Source organism: Cetorhinus maximus, chromosome 32 (genome assembly GCF_964194155.1).
Source record: "Cetorhinus maximus chromosome 32, sCetMax3.hap1.1, whole genome shotgun sequence".
NCBI lineage: Eukaryota > Metazoa > Chordata > Chondrichthyes > Lamniformes > Cetorhinidae > Cetorhinus > Cetorhinus maximus.
This window is the reverse complement of record NC_135910.1, coordinates 21,311,669-21,332,872: the sequence shown is the minus strand read 5'-3', so window position 1 is coordinate 21,332,872 and position 21,204 is coordinate 21,311,669. Positions and strand designations below refer to the sequence as shown.

The 21,204-nt window shown below is 48.7% G+C and overlaps 1 protein-coding gene across 1 annotated transcript in view; it reads right to left on the bottom strand.

The window, feature by feature from the left end:
• Positions 1 to 20,849, bottom strand: part of LOC144671431 (estrogen-related receptor gamma-like) — a 58,096-nt gene extending 37,247 nt beyond the window's left edge. Inside the window, exons 1-2 of the mRNA XM_078533333.1 lie at positions 20,488 to 20,849; positions 10,647 to 10,763 (exon numbers count right to left, since the gene is read on the bottom strand). Coding sequence (XP_078389459.1) covers positions 10,647 to 10,763; positions 20,488 to 20,818 — 448 coding nt within the window. The 5' untranslated portion in view covers positions 20,819 to 20,849. The remainder of the gene's footprint in view (positions 1 to 10,646; positions 10,764 to 20,487) is intronic.
• Positions 20,850 to 21,204: the final 355 nt, after the last annotated feature.

Sequence of the window (21,204 nt, the reverse complement as noted above, 5' to 3'; positions counted from 1 at the left end):
TACCGTAACACTCTGATATACACCACACCCATTACCGTAACACTCTGATATACACCACACCCATCACCGTAACACTCTGATATACACCACACCCATTACCGTAACACTCTGATATACACCACACCCATACCGTAACACTCTGATATACACCACACCCATCACATTAACACTCTGATATACACCACACCCATCACCGTAACACTCTGATATACACCACACCCCTCACCGTAACACTCTGATATACCCCACAGCCATTACCGTAACACTCTGATATACACCACACCCATCACCGTAACACTCTGATATACACCACACCCATCACCGTAACACTCTGATATACACCACACCCATCACCGTAACATTCTGATATACACCACACCCATCACCGTAACACTCTGATATACACCACACCCATTACCGTAATACTCTGATATACACCACACCCATCACCGTAACACTCTGATATACACCACACCCATTACCGTAACACTCTGATATACACCACACCCATCACCGTAACACTCTGATATACACCACACCCATTACCGTAACGCTCTGATATACACCGCACCCATCACCGTAACACTCTGATATACCCCGCACCCCTCACTGTAACACTCTGATATACACCACACCCATCACCGTAACACTCTGATATATCCCACACCCCTCACTGTAACACTCTGATATACCCCACACCCCTCAACGTAACACACTGATATACCCCACTCCCCTCACTGTAAAACTCTGATATACCCCACACCCCTCAATGTAACACTCTGATATATCCCACACCCCTCACTGTAACACTCTGATATACCCCACACCCCTCAATGTAACACTCTGATATATCCCACACCCCTCACTGTAACACTCTGATATACCCCACACCCCTCACGGTAACACTCTGATATACCCCACACCCCTCACTGTAACACTCTGATATATCCCACAACCCTCAATGTAACACTCTGGTATATCCCACAACCCTCACCGTAACACTCTGATATACCCCACACTCCTCACTGTAACACTCTGATATACACCACACCCCTCAATGTAACACTCTGATATATCCCACACCCCTCACTGTAACACTCTGATATACCCCACACCCCTCAATTTAACACTGTGATATATCCCACACCCCTCACTGTAACACTCTGATATACCCCACACCCCTCAATGTAACACTCTGAAATATCCCACACTCCTCACTGTAACACTCTGATATACCCTACACCCCTCACTGTAACACTCTGATATATCCCACAATCCTCACTGTAACACTCTGATATATCCCACACCCCTCACTGTAACACTCTGATATATGCCACACCCCTCACCGTAACTTTGTGATATATCCCACAACCCTCACTGTAACACTCTGATAATCCCCACACCCCTCACTGTAACACTGATAATCCCCACACCCCTCACTGTAATACTCTGATATACCCCACACTCTTCACTGTAACACTGATAATCCCCACACCCCTCACTGTAACACTGATAATCCCCACACCCCTCACTGTAACACTCTGATATACCCCACACCCCTCACTGTAACACTGATAATCCCCACACCCCTCACTGTAACACTCTGATATACCCCACACTCCTCACTGTAACACTGATAATCCCCACACCCCTCACTGTAACACTGATAATCCCCACACCCCTCACTGTAACACTCTGATATACCCCACACCCCTCAATGTAACACTCTGATATATCCCACACCCCTCACTGTAACACTCTGATATACCCCACACCCCTCACTGTAACACTCTGATATACCCCACACCCCTCACTGTAACACTCTGATATATCCCACTCCCCTCACTGTAACACTCTGATATACCCCACACCCCTCACTCTAACACTCTCTGATATACCCCACACCCCTCACTGTAACACTCTGATATATCCCACACCCCTCACTGTAACACTTTGATATATCCCACACCCCTCACTGTAACACTCTGATATACTGCACACCCCTCACTGTAACACTCTGATATACACCACACCCATTACCGTAACACTCTGATATACCCCACACCCCTCACTGTAACACTCTGATGTATCCCACACCCCTCACTGTAACACTCTGATATATCCCACACCCCTCACTGTAACACTCTGATATACCCCACACCCCTCACTGTAACACTCTGATATACACCACACCCCTCACTGTAATATTCTGATATACCCCACACCTCTCACTGTAATATTCTGATATACCCCACACCCCTCACTGTAACACTCTGATATACCCCACACCCCTCACTGTAACACTCTGATATACCCCACACCCCTCACTGCAAACCACATTTACCCAATTATCCTCACTGTAACACTCTGATATACCCCAAACAGTTCACTGTAAAACTCTGATATACTCCACACCCCTCACTGTAACACGTGGATATACTTCCACACCCTTCATTGCTACACCCTGATATACCCCACTCACCCCACTGTAACACTCTGATGTATCCCACATCCCTCACTGTAACACTCTGATATATCCCACACCCCTCACTGTAACACTCTGATATACCCCACACTCCTCACTGTAACACTCTGATATATCCCACACCCCTCACTTTAACACTCTGATATACCCCACACCCCTCACTGCAATACTCTGATATACCCCAAACCTCTCACTGTAACCCTGTGATATGCACCACACCCCTCACTGTAACACTCTGATATATCCCACACCCCTCACTGTAACACTCTGATATACCCCACACCCCTCACTGTAACACTCTGATATACCCCACAACCCTCAATGTAACATTCTGATATACCCCACACTCCTCACTGTAACACTCTGATATACCCCACACCCCTCACTGTAACACTCTGATATACCCCACAACCCTCACTGTAACACTCTGATATATCCCACACCCCTCACTGTAACACTCTGATATACCCCACACCCCTCACTGTAACACTCTGTTATACCCCACACCCCTCACTTTAACACCCTGATATACCCCACACCCCTCACTGTAACACTCTGATATACCCCATCCCCTCACTGTAACACTCTGATATATCCCACACCCTCACTGTAACACTCTGATATACCCCATCCCCTCACTGTAACACTCTGATATACCCCACACCCCTCACTGTAACACTCTGATATACCCCATCCCCTCACTGTAACACTCTGATATATCCCACACCCTCACTGTAACACTCTGATATACCCCATCCCCTCACTGTAACACTCTGATATATCCCACACCCTCACTGTAACACTCTGATATACCCCACACCCCTCACTGTAACACTCTGATATATCCCACACCCCTCACTGTAACACTCTGATATATCCCACACCCCTCACTGTAACACTCTGATATACCGCACACCCCTCACTGTAACAGTCTGATATATCCCACACCCCTCACTGTAACACACTGATATACCCCACACCCCTCACTGTAACACTCTGATATACCCCACACCCCTCACTGTAACACTCTGATATACCCCACACCCCTCACTGTAACACTCTGATATACCCCACACCCCTCACTGTAACAGTCTGATATATCCCACACCCCTCACTGTAACACTCTGATATATCCCACATTTCTCACTGTAACAACCTGATATAACCCACACCCCTCACTGTAACACTCTGATATATCCCACACCCCTTGATACAAACCACACCCCTCACTGGAACACACTGATATAGCCCAAACCACTAATTGTAACTCTCTGTTACACCCCACAGCCCTCACTGCAACACTCTGATATACTTCCACTCCCTTCATTGGAACGCTCATTGATGAAGCAGCTGAAGATGGTTAGGCTGAGGACACTACCCTGCGGAACTCCTGCAGTGATGTCCTGGAGCTGAGGTGATTGACCTCCAAATGCTACAACCATCTTCCTTTGCGCTAGGCATGACTCTAACCAGCAGAGAGTTTTCCCCAGTTTTGCTAAGACTCTTTGATGCCACACATAGTCAAATACTGCCTTGATGTCAAGGGCAGTCACTCTCACCTCACCTCGGGGGTTCAGCTCTTTTGCCCATGTTTGAACCAAGGCTGTAATGAGGTCAGGTGCTGAGTGGCCCTGACAGAACCCTAACTGGGCATCAGTGAGCAGGTTATAGCTCAGCAAGTGCCGCTTGATAGCACTGTTGATGACCCCTTCCATTACTTTACTGATGATCGAGAGTAGACTGATGGGCCAGTAATTGGCTGGGTTAGATTTGTCCAGCTTTTTGTGTACAGGACATACCTGGGCAATTTTCCACATAGCCGGGTAGATGCCAGTGTTGTAGCTGTACTGGAACAGCTTGGCTAGGGGTGCGGCAAGTTCTGGAGCACAAGTCTTCAGTACTATTGCCGGAATATTGTCAGGGCCCATAGCCTTTGCAGTATCCAGTGCCTTCAGCCGTTTCTTGATATCATGTGGAATGAATGGAACTGTCTGAAGACTGGCATCTGTGATGCTGGGGACCTCCGGAGCAGGCTGAGATGGATCATCCACTCAGCACTTCTGGCTGAAGATTGTAGCAAATGCTTCAGCCTTATCTTTTGCACTGATGTGCTGGGCTCCTACATCATTGAGGATGGGGATATTTGTGGAGCCTCCTCCTCCAGTGTGTTGTTTAATTGTCCACCACCATTCACGACTGGATGTGGCAGGACTGCAGAGCTTAGATCTGATCTATTGGTTGTGGGATGACTTGGCTCTGTCTATCACTTGCTGCTTATGCTGTTTAGCATTCAAGTAGTCCTGTGTGATAGCGTCGCCAGGTTGATACCTCATTTTTAGGTATATCTGGTGCTGCTCCTGACATGCCCTCCTGCACTCTTCATTGAACCAGGGTTGATCTCCTGGCTTGATGGTAATGGTAGAGTGGGGGATATGCCAGACCATGAGGTTACAGATTGTGCTCGAGTACAATTCTGCTGCTGCTGATGGCCCACAGCGCCTCATGGATGCCCAGTATTGAGTTGCTAGACCTGTTCAAAATCTATCCCATTTAGCGCGGTGTTAGTGCCACACAACACGATGGAGGGTATCCTCAATGTGAGAGCAAAACTTTGTCTCCACAATGACTGTGCGGTGGTCACTCCTACCGATACTGTCATGGGCAGATGCATCTGCGGCAGGCAGGTTGGTGAGGATGAGGTCAAGTATGTTTTCCCCTCTTGTTGGTTCCCTCACCACCTGCCGCAGACCCAGTCCAGCAGCTATGTCATTTAGGACTCGGCCAGCTTGATCAGCAGTGGTGCTACTGAGCCACTCTTGGTGATGGACATTGAAGGTCCCCACCCAGAGTACATTCTGCACCCTTGCCACCCTCAGTGCTTCCTCCAAGTGATGTTCAACATGGAGGAGCACTGATTCATCATACCCAAGGACAGTGATGGTGGTGTCTGGGACATTATCTGTAAGGTGTGATTCTGTGAGGATGACTATGTCAGGCTGTTGCTTGACTAGTCTGTGAGACAGCTCTCCCAATTTTGGCACTAGCCCCCAGATGTTAGAAAGGAGGAATTTGCAGGATCAGTGGGGTTGGGTTTGCTGTTGTTGTTTCTGGTGCCCAGGTCGATGCCAGGGAGTCCATCTGGTTTCATTCATTTTGTGGCCTTTCTAGTGGTTTGATACAAGTAAGTGGCATTCTAGGCCAATTCAGTGTCACCCACATGGCTGTGGATCTGAAGTTAAATGTAGGCTATTGATGGAAGATTTCATTCCCCAAAGGGCATTAGTGAACCAGATGGGTTTTTATGACAATCGACAATGTTTTTATGGTCACTATTACCGAGGCTAGCTTTTTAATTCCAAATTTATTGACTGCATTTAAACTCTACCAGATGCCATGCGGATATTTGAACCTGTGACCCCAGAGCATTAGCGGGGCCTTTCGATCACTAGCCCAGTGACATTACCACCACACCACCACCTCCTCTTGTGAGCTAAAGGGGAGATTGGATTTGGCAGCCAGTTATAATGGGTCATTAGGTGCAAAAGGTGTCGATTCACTGATGCACAAAGGAAACCTCATCCCCAAATGGGCTTCAGACCTTTTACAGCTTCTCATTATTCAACAACACAGGATCCCAGAACCCATCAGTAACATGCCTATCAACAAGGTACAGCAGTGTTTGATAACAACAGTGTAGAGGGAGCTTTATTCTGTATCTAACCCCGTGCTGTACCTGTCCTGGGAGTGTTTGATGGGGACAGTGTAGAGGGAGCTTTACTCTGTATCTAACCCCGTGCTGTACCTGTCCTGGGAGTGTTTGATGGGGACAGTGTAGAGGGAGCTTTACTCTGTATCTAAACCCGTGCTGTACCTGTCCTGGGAGTGTTTGATGGGGACGGTGTAGAGGGAGCTTTACTCTGTACCTAACCCCGTGCTGTACCTGACCTGGGAGTGTTTGATGGGGACAGTGTAGAGGGAGCTTTACTCTGTACCTAACCACGTGCTGTACCTGTCCTGGGAGTGTTTGATGGGGACAGTGTAGAGGGAGATTTAATCTGTACCTAACCCCGTGCTGTACCTGTCCTGGGAGTGTTTGATGGGTACAGTGTAGAGGGAGCTTTACTCTGTATCTAACCCCGTGCTGTACCTGTCCTGGGAGTGTTTGATGGGGACATTGTAGAGGGAGCTTTACTCTGTATCTAACCCCGTGCTGTACCTGCCCTGGGAGTGTTTGATGGGGACAGTGTAGAGGGAGCTTTACTCTGTACCTAACCCCATGCTGTACCTGTCCTGGGAGTGTTTGATGGGGACAGTGTAGAGGGAGCTTTACTCTGTATCTAACCCCGTGCTGTACCTGTCCTGGGAGTGTTTGATGGGGACATTGTAGAGGGAGCTTTACTCTGTATCTAACCCCGTGCTGTACCTGCCCTGGGAGTGTTTGATGGGGACAGTGTAGAGGGAGCTTTACTCTGTACCTAACCCCATGCTGTACCTGTCCTGGGAGTGTTTGATGGGGACAGTGTAAAGGGAGCTTTACTCTGTATCTAACCCCATGCCGTACCTGTCCTGGGAGTGTTTGATGGGGACAGTGTAAAGGGAGCTTTACTCTGTATCTAACCCCGTGCTGTACCTGTCCTGGGAGTGTTTGATGGGGACAGTGTAGAGGGAGCTTTACTCTGTACCTAACCCCATGCTGTACCTGTCCTGGGAGTGTTTGATGGGGACAGTGTAAAGGGAGCTTTACTCTGTATCTAACCCCGTGCTGTACCTGTCCTGGGAGTGTTTTATGGGGACAGTGTAAAGGGAGCTTTACTCTGTATCTAACCCCGTGCTGTACCTGTCCTGGGAGTGTTTGATGGGGACGGTGTAGAGGGAGCTTTACTCTGTATCTAACCCCGTGCTGTACCTGTCCTGGGAGTGTTTGATGGGGACGGTGTAGAGGGAGCTTTACTCTGTACCTAACCCCATGCTGTACCTGTCCTGGGAGTGTTTGATGGGGACAGTGTAGAGGGAGCTTTACTCTGTATCTAACCCCGTGCTGTACCTGCCCTGGGAGTGTTTGATGGGGACAGTGTAGAGGGAGCTTTACTCTGTACCTAACCCCGTGCTGTACCTGTCCTGGGAGTGTTTGATGGGGACAGTGTAAAGGGAGCTTTACTCTGTATCTAACCCCGTGCTGTACCTGTCCTGGGAGTGTTTGATGGGGACAGTGTAAAGGGAGCTTTACTCTGTATCTAACCCCGTGCTGTACCTGCCCTGGGAGTGTTTGATGGGGACAGTGTAGAGGGAGCTTTACTCTGTACCTAACCCCATGCTGTACCTGTCCTGGGAGTGTTTGATGGGGACAGTGTAAAGGGAGCTTTACTCTGTATCTAACCCTGTGCTGTACCTGTCCTGGGAGTGTTTGATGGGGACAGTGTAGAGGGAGCTTTACTCTGTATCTAACCCCGTGCTGTACCTGTCCTGGGAGTGTTTGATGGGGACAGTGTAGAGGGAGCTTTACTCTGTATCTAACCTCGTGCTGTACCTGTCCTGGGAGCGTTTGATGGGGACAGTGTAGAGGGAGCTTTATTCTTTATCTAAACCCGTGCTGTATCTTTGTTGAATCGATTTCTAATTGTCAAATCTGAAGGAGATATCACAGTGACACATTCCTGTACTTCTGACACAATTATTTAGCTTATTCATCTGAATGTGAAATGATCATTTTCACTATACATGATCCAAATAGAAAGAGGCAGCTGATGGCAGTAGTCTCAGTGTTTCAAACTTGCCAACACAAGGAGGCCTGTGAGTGCTTTGTGAATGGGGGAAGGCATGAGACAGAGAAACATAAATAATCAATTCAGAGAAATATCATCATGACAATGTTAGCAATGCAGTAAAGCTTCACTAAAACTCCCAGTGTCCATCTTCCACCTCCTTTCCTGAAAATGTCAATCTTTCCTGGGATACCAGGCTCTGTGAGTACTAACCCTGGGATACCAGGCTCTGCGAGTACTAACCCTGGGATACCAGGCTCTGTGAGTACTAACCCTGGGATACCAGGCTCTGTGAGTACTAACCCTGGGATACCAGGCTCTGCGAGTACTAACCCTGGGATACCAGGCTCTGTGAGTGCCAACCCTGCGATACCAGGCTCTGTGAGTACTAACCCTGCGATACCAGGCTCTGTGAATACTAACCCTGCGATACCAGGCTCTGTGAGTACTAACCCTGCGATACCAGGCTCTGTGAGTACTAACCCTGCCATGTATTTCACCAAAAGGATTTTTTCACATATGAATCTGCATGTTGAGACTTTTGGGGTCTTCTGTTGAGAGCCTTCTATAAGGCCTGGAACTGATTAGCGTTAATCCACCAGGCACTGGGGTTTGGTTGAGCAGCTGTGATGAGTTAGACTGAGTGCGAGGGAGCACATAGGGAGCTGGGAAGTTATACTGGGAAAATACAAATTCAATTATATGTTTCTTCCCAAATGAGATCAGCGCCTTCAGGAAGAGAGGTGACCAGCTCACTCTGCACAGATGCTAATTTAATTAGCTCCCTGTCTTACAGGGGCCTCTCACCCACCAGCGCTCAGCTTCCAGCAAAACACATCTTCATTGCATCCCAGTTACTAAATACGCACAGTAAGGATACACTGCAGCAATTTGCTCACTGCTCCTAAACCTTCATTTACCCAGAGTTACAAACTGGGAAAAAGCCTGGAACTATATACAGCCCCAATGCGTGTGTGTCCCAGGGTCAACTCCTTGTACAACCAGTGTATGTATGTGTGTGTGTGTCTGTGTGTGTCTGTATGTGTATCTGTGTGTATCTGTGTGTGTCTATGTGTGTGTGTATCTGTGTGTGGCTGTGTGTGTGGCTGTGTGTATCTATGTGTGTGAGTGTGTGTGCGTCTGTGCGTGTGTCTATGTGTGTGTGTGTGTTTATGTGTGTCTGTGTGTGTGTGTGTTTATGTGTGTGTGTGTTTATGTGTGTCTGTGTGTGTGTGTGTTTATGTGTGTATGAGTGTCTATGTGGGTGTGTGTATGTGTCTGTGCGTGTGTGTCTGTGTGTGTCTGTGTGTTTCTGTGTATGTGTCTGTGTTTGTGTGTGTATGTGTCTGTGTGTGTGACAGTGTTTGTGTTTTTGTGTGTCTGTGTGTATGTGTGTTTGTGTGTGTGTGTGTCTGTGCATGTGTGAATTTGTGTTTATGTGTGTGTGTCTGTGTCTGTGTGTGAGAGTGTGTGTTTATGTGTGTCTGTGTGTATGTGTGTGTCTGTGCGTGTGTGTTTGTGTGTGTGTGTGTGTCTGTGTGATTGTGTGTGTGTGTGTGTCTGTGTGTGTGTGTCTGTGCGTGTGTGTCTGCGTGTTTGAGTGTGTGTGTGTCTGTGTGTTTGTGTGTGTCTGTGTGTTTGTGTTTGTGTGTGTATGTCTGTCTGTTTGTGTGTGTCTGTGCGTGTGTGTCTGTGTGTTTGTGTGTGTGTGTCTGTGTGTTTGTGTGTGTATGTCTGTCTGTTTATGTGTGTCTGTGCGTGTGTGTCTGTGTGTTTGTGTGTGTGTGTCTGTGTGTTTGTGTTTGTGTGTGTGTGTCTGTGTGTGTGTGTCTGTGTGTGTGTGTGTATGTGCGTGTGTGTCTGTGTGTTTGTGTGTGTATGTCTGTCTGTTTGTGTGTGTCTGTGCGTGTGTGTCTGTGTGTTTGTGTGTGTATGTCTGTCTGTTTATGTGTGTCTGTGCGTGTGTGTCTGTGTGTTTGTGTGAGTGTGTCTGTGTGTGTGTGTGTCTGTGTGTGTGTGTGTGTGTGTATGTGTGTGTGTGTCTGTGTGTTTGTGTGTGTCTGTGCGTGTGTGCCTGTGTTTGTGTTTGTGCGTTTGTGTGTGTGTGTGTGTGTGTGTGTCTGTGTGTTTGTGTGTGTGTGTGTGTCTGTGTGTGTGTGTGTCTGTGTGTTTGTGCGTTTGTGTGTGTGTGTTTGTGTGTTTTTGTGTTTGTGTGTGTGTGTGTGTGTGTCTGTGTGTTTGTGTGTTTGTGTGTGTGTGTTTGTGTGTTTGTGTGTTTGTGTATATGTGTCTATGTGTGTGGCAGAGGCTCCTGTACGGCCCATGTGTGTGAGTTACTGTAAGTTCCTGTTATGTGCACAGTGCGCAGTGAGTTTTTTGAATAAAAATATTGTATTTACCTTCTTTCATCATTCCAACTTTCAGACATTTCATGAAGCGACAGGATTGGCAGGATTTCCGCCTGCGTTTGGTTATTTCACACTCGTTTCTGGCGGGACAGCTATAGTCAATGTTACCTGCTGGGGAAAGACATGGTTAGAAAGTACAGTACCTCACCCAGACCCTCACCCAAACCCTCACTCCGACCCTCACTCCGACCCTCACTCCGACCCCTCACCCTGACCCCTCACCCCGACCCCTCACCCTGACCCTCACCCCGAACCTCACCCAGACCCTCACCCCGACCCCTCACCCCGACCCCTCACCCCGACCCTCACCCCGACCCCTCACCCCGACCCTCACCCCGACCCTCACCCCGACCCCTCACCCCGACCCCTCACCCCGACCCTCACCCCGACCCTCACCCCGACCCCTCACCCCGACCCTCACCCCGACCCCTCACCCCGACCCCTCACCCCGACCCCTCACCCCGACCCCTCACCCCAACCCTCACCCCGACCCCTCACCCCGACCTTCACTCTGACCCTCACTCCGACCCTCACTCTGACCCTCACTCTGACCCCTCACCCCGACCCTCACTCCAACCCTCACCCCGACCCTCACCCAAACCCTCACCCCAACCCCTCACCCAAACCCTCACCCCAACCCTCACTCCGACTTTCACGCAGACCTTCACCCAGACCCTCACTCCGACCCTCACCCAGACCCTCACCCCGACCCTAACCCCGACCCCTCACCCAAACCCTCACTCCGAACCTCACTCCAACCCTCACCCTGACCCCACACTCAGACCCTCACCCAAACCCTCACACCGACCCTCACTCCGACCCCTCACCCAAACCCTCACCTAAACCCTCACTCCGACCCTCACTCCAACCCTCACCCTGACCCCTCACCCAAACCCTCACTTAAATCCTCACCCCAACCCTCACCACGACCCTCATCCCGACCCTCACCCAAAACCTCACTCCAAACCTCACCCCAACCCTCACCCTGACCCCTCACCCAAACCCTCACCTAAACCCTCACTCCGACCCTCACTCCAACCCTCACCCTGACCCCTCACCCAAACCCTCACTTAAATCCTCACCCCAACCCTCACCCCAACCCTAACCCTGACCCTCACCCAAAACCTCACTCCAAACCTCACCCCAACCCTCACCCTGACCCCTCACCCAAATCCTCACCCCGACCCTCACCCTGACCTTCACTCCGACCCTCACCCAAACCCTCACCCTGACCCTCACCCAAACCCTCACCCCTACCCTCACCCCAACCCTAACCCTGACCCTCATCCAAAACCTCACTCCAACCCTCACCCCAACCCTCACCCTGACCCCTCACCCAAATCCTCACCCCGACCCGCACCCTGACCCTCACCCAAACCATCACTCCGACCCTCAACCCAACCCGCACACTGACCCTCACCCAAATCCTCACCCCGACCCTCACCCCAACCCTCACTCTGACCCTCACCCAAACCCTCATCCCGATCCTCACTCCAACCCTCACCCAGACCCTCACCCCGACCCTCATTCCGACCCTCAACCAAACCCCCACCCCGACCCTCACCCAAACCCTCACTCCGACCCTCACCCTGACCCTCACTCAAACCTGCACCACGAACCTCACCCTGGCCCTCAACCCGGCCCTCACCCCGACCCTCACTCCGACCCTCACCCAAACCCTCACCCCTACCCACACCCTGACCCTCACTCAAACCCTCACCCAATCCCTCACCCAGACCGTCATCCAAACCCTCACTCCGACCCTCACCCCGACTCTCACCCAAACCCTCACCCTGACCCTCACCCAGACCCTCACCCAAACCCTCACCCAAACCCTCACCCCGACCCTCACCTCGACCCTCACTCCGACCCTCACCCAAACCTTCACCCCGACCCTCACCCTGACCCTCACTCAAACCCTCACCCCGACCTCACCCCAGTCCTCACTCTGACCCTCACCCCGACCCTCACTCCGACCCTCACTCCGACCCTCAACCAAACCCTCACCCCGACCCTCACACAGATCATCGTACAATCTCTCACCTCGACGCTCACAGAGACCCTCACTCAAACCCTGACACAAACCCTCACACAAACCCTCACTCAAACCCTCACACATACCCTCACAAAGACTGAACACTGTCTCTCTTTGTCTCTTATTCTATCTTTCTCATCAAGTTGCTCCCCCCATTCATCTCTGTAACTCCCCAAGTTCCTTTGACTCTCACTCCTGTGCACTCCAGCTTTCCTTTTCCCTCTCCTTTGGCCTTTCAGTTTTTTTGGAATTCTTTAAGGGGCTGCCGATGAAATAACAGAACTGGCGATGCCAGGGAGGTAATATTTTGATCTTTGCACTGGATTTGAGCATTCCTGGTAAGGCCAGCTTTTATTGATCATCCAGAATTGCCCTTGAGAAGGTGGTAGTGTTCCCATCTGTCTGCTGCCCTTTTCCTTCTTGGTAGTCGTGGGTTTGGAAGGTGCTGTCTAAGGAGCCTTGGTGAATTCCTGCAGTGCATCTTGTAGATGGTACAGACACTGCTGCTTACTGTGCGTCGGTGGCGGAGGGAGTGAATGTTTATGGTGGTGGATGTGGTGTCAATCAATTGGGCTGCTTTGTCCTGGATGGTGTTGAGTTTCTTGTGTGTTATGGGAGCTGCATTCATCCAGGCAAGTGGAGAGTATTCCATCACACTCCTGACTTGTGCCTTGTAGATGGTGGACAGGCTTTGTGGGGTCAGGAGGTGAGTTACTCACCACAGAATTCCCAGCCTCCGATCTGCTCTTATAGCCACATTATTTATATGGCTAGTCCAGTTCAGTTTCTGGTCAATGGTAACCTCCGGGATGTTGATGGTGGGGGATTAAGTGATGGTGATGCCATTGAATGCCAAGGGCGATGGTTAGATTCTCTCTTGCTGAAGATGATCATTGTCTGGCACTTGTGTGGTGCGAATGTTACTTGCCACTTATCAGCCCAAGCCTGGATATTGTCCAGGTCTTGCTGCATTTGGACATGGGCGGCTTCAGTATCTGAGGAGTTGCGAATGGTGCTGAACATTGTGCAAACATCAGCGAACACCCCCACTTCTGACCTTATGATGGAAGGAAGGTCATTGATAAAGCAGCTGAAGATGGTTGGGCTGAGGACACTACCCTGAGGAACTCCTGCAGTGATGTCCTGGAACTGAGGTGATTGACCTACAACAACTACAATAAAATAAAAGCAAAAAACTGCGGATGCTGGAAATCCAAAACAAAAACAAAAATACATATAACTTCCTTTGTGCTAGACGTGACTCCAGCCAGCAGAGAGTTTTCCCACGATCCTCATTGACTGCAGCTTTGCCAGGGCTCCTTGATGCCACAGTTGGTCAAATGCTACCTTGATGTCAAGGGCAGTTACTCTCGCCTCACCTTTGTAATTCAACTCTTTTGTTGGCCTGATCTTATAATCCATAACTGCAGCTTTCTGTGACACAGCACTCAGGAACCCCACCTTATTGATCCAAGCACCAAATCCAAAGGCCAACTGTAGAACTGTCCCTGGTCGAGGCCCTAAATCCAAAGCTCTGGCCCAAGCCCAGCTCCAGGCCCCAGGCCCCATCCCCATCCCAAGGCCCAGGCCCAGGCCCAGACCCAGGCCCCAGGCCCCAGGCCCCATCCCCATCCCAAGGCCCAGGCTCAGACCCAGGCCCCAGGCCCCATCCCCATCCCAAGGCCCAGGCCCAGACCCAGGCCCCAGGCCCCATCCCCATCCCAAGGCCCAGGCCCCAGGCCCCATCCCCATCCCAAGGCCCAGGTCCAGACCCAGGCTGTGTGCTTGACCATTGTTTAACAGGAAGGTAGCTATCGGATCAGCTTTAAGCCCCTCTGTATTCCCTGAATCTGATGGTCTGCTGCTCCTCCTCCTGCTGCTGGGACATCAGATTCTCTCCAAACGCTCTCCAGTGGCCACTCTCTGTGTGTGTGTATTTGAGCTATTTAACCAGAGCCAAACTGAACCCTGTCCTCATCAGTACATAAGCCTGTGAATAGCTGGATGGGAATCAGCTACAAGAACCCTGATTCTGATTTACCCCTCCCCACAACCAACTCAACAGGTACTGAGACCAAAGATAATGATCTGTACACAGCAAGGAGCAGGATCAGAGTCCTGTGATTTAAGGCAATAACTGTGAGGATTGTAGTTTCCCAAACAACTGAGGGCTTTAAAAGGGAAAGTGATAACTGCTTGGGAAGTAAGGATATTAAAGGTATCTGGGAATTGAAAGCTGGAACTCTCATGGTTAATGCAATTATAGTGCTGGCTTCTGTTGTTGAATAGCTACTTGCTGTTTCTGTGTTCACTGCTGCTCTCTACAGTTCTGTAGCCAAGAGTGAATATGAAATGATTCAATGTTCTGTCACACCATGGGGAAGAGGCAGTGCTCCTGATTAAAGCTGCTGTGCTTGGATTAAACCAGCTCTCGAAGATATGCGCTTGCATTTAGCAATTAGTCCCTTCTCAGTCCCCAGGGACTGCGCCGTTAATGAAATGTCGCGGCACTCAAACTCTGTAAACACTAATGAATATTGACTGTATCTTCCGCCTGATATCTCTTTCTTACAGAGTCAAGCACAGAGATTAGCAAAGTCATTAAATAAAAAGTAATTAATTAAAATCCTTGCTATCCTTTTCATATGTATCTTCTTGTCAAATTTGCAAATTTCATCATGAACAAACTGAGCAACACAGAGCATATAAATTTTGTGATTTAAATATTCCTGAACAAAAATCTGAGCTCAATTATTAATTAAACCCTTATTGTCACATTAATGTGATATATATGATATACATTGTGATATATAGTGTCTGGGAGGAGACATTTAGATTTCTCCTTTCCTCAAACATCAGGGAACCGGACGGAGAAGGGAAAGAATCCTAAATAAAAAGATGGATTGTTCCGTGCTCATCAGGTGAGAATTAAACACATTCCTATGTCATGCTACCAGAGTCCCCATCAAACACTCCCAGGACAGGTACAGCTCGGGGTTAGATACAGAGTAAATCTCCCTCTGCATTGTCCCCATCAAACACTCCCAGGACAGGTACAGCATGGGGTTAGATACAGAGTAAATCTCCCTCTGCATTGTCCCCATCAAACACTCTCAGGACAGGTACAGCACGGGGTTAGATACAGAGTAAAGCTCCCTCTACACTGTCCCCATCAATCACTCCCAGGACAGGTACAGCACGGGGTTAGATACAGAGTATATCTCAATCTCTTCACGCTAACACTGTACCTCAGCTAACATTGGCAACTCTGCTTGGAGATATTCCTCGAGGTTTTATCAGCTGACCTTAAACCGGTCACACAGAGTAATAGAATTTTTTCTTCCTGATAGCCTTCTCTGTCTTTATTCACCTGAAATCAAATGTATGGGAAACCTCAAGTACAGAGCATGCCTACAGGGCAGAATGAAGGCATATTAAGCTGTTCTGTTGCACTTCCCATGTTATTTGTGTCACTGCTCCACATGATCCTGAGGTCAGTTCTATCCCAGTGCTCGGAAATGCCACACTCTGGCTCTGGGAGGCAGTTAGCTACAGTGCTTGGCTGGCAGCTCCTGGGGCTTTCCTGTGGAAAAGTGACACATTCCCCCCTCCCAGTCTCTGTAACCTGACTCCTCCAATCTCCGCCTAACATCCAGCCCCTGTATAATGACTGATATTGATGTAAAGAATCACCCATGAAGTCCTAACAGTTTGAGGTTTCTTCAACAGCACCTTCCAAACCCCAACCTGCACCATCTAGAAGGACAAGGGCAGCAGACACATGGGAACACCACCACCTTCAAGCTCCTCTCCAAGTCACTCACCATTCTGACTTGGAAATATATCGCCATTCCTTCACTGTCGTTGGGTCAAAATCCTGGAACTCCCTCCCTAACAGCACAATGGGTGTACCTACACCCACATGGACTGCAGCGGTTCAAGAAGGCAGCTCACCACCACCTTCTCAAGGGCAATTAAGGATGGGCAATAAATGCTGACTTAGTCAGTGATGCCCACATCCCATGACTGAATAAAATAAAGATTTAGTCTGTCCATATTGAATATTCAAGCCAGTCTGTGGTATTTGGTATTTACATTTGTTGGGAGGGACTGCACTGTCACTCATTCCTGATGACAGGGAATCTTTAATGGTGACTCTTAGGCTAGCGATCAATGGGAACTCAAGAACAAGAGATTTGAAGCTCTCCTCAACAGACTTGCCCTTCCCATACCAATCAATATCAAACAGGACATTTACACAATGCTTCTGAATAGATTATTGATTATTTCAACAGCTTTTCAGACGAATGCAATCAGCTGGCTTTTATCCCTTTCGAACAGTGATGTATTAATCAATAACAGGTTTTAAATCTCACACTTTGTGTCGGGCCCAGATTGAGGTGAGCTGAGACACAACTCTTCCATCCTGGACAGCACTGAATACAATGAGAGAGAGGTGAGATGCTTCCTTTGTAGCTATGATGCTGGGGAAACTGTTGTACTGCCGCTGTCTGCCCGCTCAATATAGATCTGTTGCTCAGATTGTTAGCACACCCGGTATTGACTCATGTGGATTGTGTTGGTGAAATATTTGAAGGTTAATGGATTGAGAATTGGTTAACAGACAGAAAACAGAGAATCTAAATAAATGGGTCATTTTTCGCACGGCAGGGTGTGAGCAGTGGATCACCACAAGGATCAGTGCTGGGGCCTCAGCTGTTTACAACCTTTATCAATGCATTAGGTGAAGGGACAGAGTGTAACGGATTCAGGTTTTCTGGTGATATAAAGCTAGTTGAGAAAGTAAGCTGTGAGGAGAACACAAAGAAAAGAAAAATAGTTGCATTCATATGGTGTCTCTTACGATGGCCAGATGTCTCAAAGTGCTTTACAGCCAATGAAGTTACTGTCATAATGTGGGAAACAAGGCAGCCTATTCGTGCACAGCAAGCTCCCAGAGGCTGCAATGGGACAATGCCCAAATCATCTGCTTTTGTGATGTTGATTGGCCCAGGAGAACTCTCCTGTTCATCTTTTAGATATTACCATGCAATCTTTTACATCCACCTTAGATGGCAGAAAGGGCCTTGATTTAACAAGTCTGCAGAGGGATGTGGACCAGTTAAGCGACTGGACAAGGAAGATGGTGGATGGGGTATAAAGCAGGGAAGAGTGAAATTATTCACTTTGATAGAAGGTTGGAAAAGCAGAACATTTTTTAAAAGAAGAGAGATTAGTAAATGTTGCTATGCAGAGGAATATGGGTAACCTTGAACATGAATCACAGAAAGCTAACATGTCGGGACAGCAAGCAATTAGGGAGGCAAATGGTCTGTTAGCCTTTATTGCAAAGTGATTGGAGTATAACACTAATAAAATCTTGCTGCAATTATGTAGGGATTTGGTGAAACCACACCTGGAATTCAGCTGCAGTGTTGATCTCCTTAGCCTGTGAAGGGTATATTTGCCTTGGTGGAGCTGCAGTGAAGGTTCTCTAGATTGATTCCTGGGATGAGAGGATTGTTCTATGAGAAGTGGTTGAATAGAATGGGCCTATACTCTGTGGAGTTCAGAAGCCTCATTGAAATATGCAAGATACATCAACAGCTTGACAGGGTAGATGCTGGGAGGCTGCTTCCCCTTGGCTGGAGAGTCAAGAGATAAGTAAGGGTCATAATACCAGCATCAGGAGTCAGACATTTAGGACTGAGATGAGGAGAAACTTCTTCACGCAGGAGGTTGTGAATATTTAGAATTCTCTAACCCAGAGAGCTCTGGATGTTCAGTGGTTCAGTATATTCAAAACTGAGATCGATAGGTTTTTGGATACTAAGGGAATCAAGGAATATGGGGGTAGTGCAGGAAAGTGGAGTTGAGGTAGTTGAAGATCAGCCATGATATTACTGAAAGGTGGAGCAGGCTTAAGGGTCCATTTGGTCTACTCCTGCTTCTATTTCTTATGTCTTATGTTAAACGATTTGCAAGTCATTTAGGGATGGCATTGGAACAATATCATTTCAAATGAATTTATTCTCACCAAAGTGAAAGGAGTAAATCCTGAGAAAAATAATCATTCCATAGTGGATACCAAGGGCAGGATCTTCCTAACCCCGATATGATGGGTTTGGAGGCCAGAGAGTAACCAGGAAAGTTGAAAAAAACCCTCTGGACAGCTACTCGAATTGGTCTCACCATCTAGCAAGATTCCCTGAAATTGGCTGCCAGTAGAATTGACTCAATCAAGGGCCATTCTGGACCAGTGGAAATTTCCCACTTGTGTCGGGAGCTTAGCTTTGGAGGTGGCTTCTCAGGAGGAGGCCGGGCAGCCATTGGAGGCTAATTGAAATGGAAATATCAGGGCTAGACTAGGCTCAAAGAGGTTCAATGGTAGTCATAGATACCATTGTGGAGGGATCCAATCTCCACTCTGAGACCCCACACAATTGAGCTTCTTGCTTTTGCTAATTGGCACCGCCTGAAGATCCACCCAGAGGGCAGGCAGCTGGTGGAAGCAGGATTGGGACATGGAAATAGCCCCAATATCTGAAAGCTTTATACGTGCCTAAGATACTACCCAAAGAGTCAAGTTCAAACACACAGTACGTGTACAACACAGGTTAGATATGGAATATACTGTCCTCATCAACCACTCCCAGGACAGGTACAGCACGGGGTTAGATACAAAGTGAAGCTCCCTCTACACTGTCCCCATCAAACACTCCCAGGACAGGTACAGCACCGGGTTAAATACAGAGTAAAGCTCCCTCTACACTGTCCCCATCAAACACTCCCAGGGCAGGTACAGCACGGGGTTAGATACAGAGTAAAGCTCCCTCTACACTGTCCCCATCAAACACTCCCAGGGCAGGTACAGCACGGGGTTAGATACAGAGTAAATCTCCCTCCACACTGTCCCCATCAAACACTCCCAGGACAGATACAGCACAGGGTTAGATACAGAGTAAAGCTCCCTCTACACTGTCCCCATCAAACACTCCTAGGACAGGTACAGCACAAGGTTAGATACAGAGTAAATCTCCCTCTACACTGTCCCCATCAAATACACCCAGGACAGATACAGCACAGGGTTAGATACAGAGTAAAGCTCCCTCTACACCGTCCCCATCAAACACTCCCAGGACAGGTACAGCACGGGGTTAGATACTGAGTAAAGCTCCCTCTACACTGTCCCCATCAAACACTCCCAGGACAGGTACAGCACAGGGTTAGATACAGAGTAAAGCTCCCTCTAGACCGTCCCCATCAACCACTCCCAGGACAGGTACAGAATGGGGTTAGATACAGAGTAAAGCTCCCTCTACACTGTCCCCATCAAACACTCCCAGGACAGGTACAGCACGGGGTTAGATACAGAGTAAAGCTCCCTCTACACTGTCCCCATCAAACACTCCCAGGGCAGGTACAGCACGGGGTTAGATACAGAGCAAAGCTCCCTCTACACTGTCCCCATCAAACACTCCCAGGACAGGTACAGCACGGGGTTAGATACAGAGTAAAGCTCCCTCTACACTGTCCACATCAAACACTCCCAGGGCAGGTACAGCACAGGGTTAGATACAGAGTAAAGCTCTTGTTCAGTTCCCGTTGTTGCTGGAGAAATGCTGTCTCAGCCCTGGGTGGTTTAGAGTGGGATCTCTGTACCTGACCATTCCTTCTTGGGAGTGCTTGGTGCTGATATTATTTGCCCAAAATGGAATGCCTTCCAATCTCCATCACCAAAATTGTTCATGCAAACAAAACCAAGGTAGGAATGAAGCCAGGGAATGATTGCTGGACCTTGAATAGTGCGTTTGAAGAAGGCTTTACATGCTTCACAGGATGCCACCCCATAATGGTATCCGGAGGCAATGTCACCACACACGAGGCACAGACGCTTGGTAACAGAGCTGAGGCTGTAATCACACTTCATGGACTCATCTCCAATCAGCCCGCTTGGACAGTCCTCATATCTCTTGTGACAGCAACTGAAATTACTTGTGATGAGGTCAGGGGAGGCGAGTCCCTCAGGCATTCCGCTTAGTGTAACACTGTACATGGTGCTCCCATCTGATGATCCACCCAGGCTACAGTGACTTGCTGCTTCTGCCACCGGACTCCAGGGTTCCATTTTCACATAGGATTGTGAACGTTGGTCCTCAACTGACTTCCTGCAAAGGAACCTGAAACCAATATGATGAATATATTTTAAGACACATGAATGAAGAAGTAGGGCAACACCAATTGGATATGTGTAAGGACACTGTATCTAACCCCGTGCTGTACCTGTCCTGGGAGTGTTTGATGGGGACAGTGTAGAGGGAGCTTTATTCTGTATCTAACCGCGTGCTGTACCTGTCCTGGGAGTGTTTGATGGGGACGGTGTAGAAGGAGCTTTACTCTGTATCTAACCCAGTGCTGTACCTGTCCTGGGAGTGTTTGATGGGGACAGTGTAGAGGGAGCTTTATTCTGTATCAAACCCATGGTGCAGAAAGAAAAATACAGTAGAGAAAGAG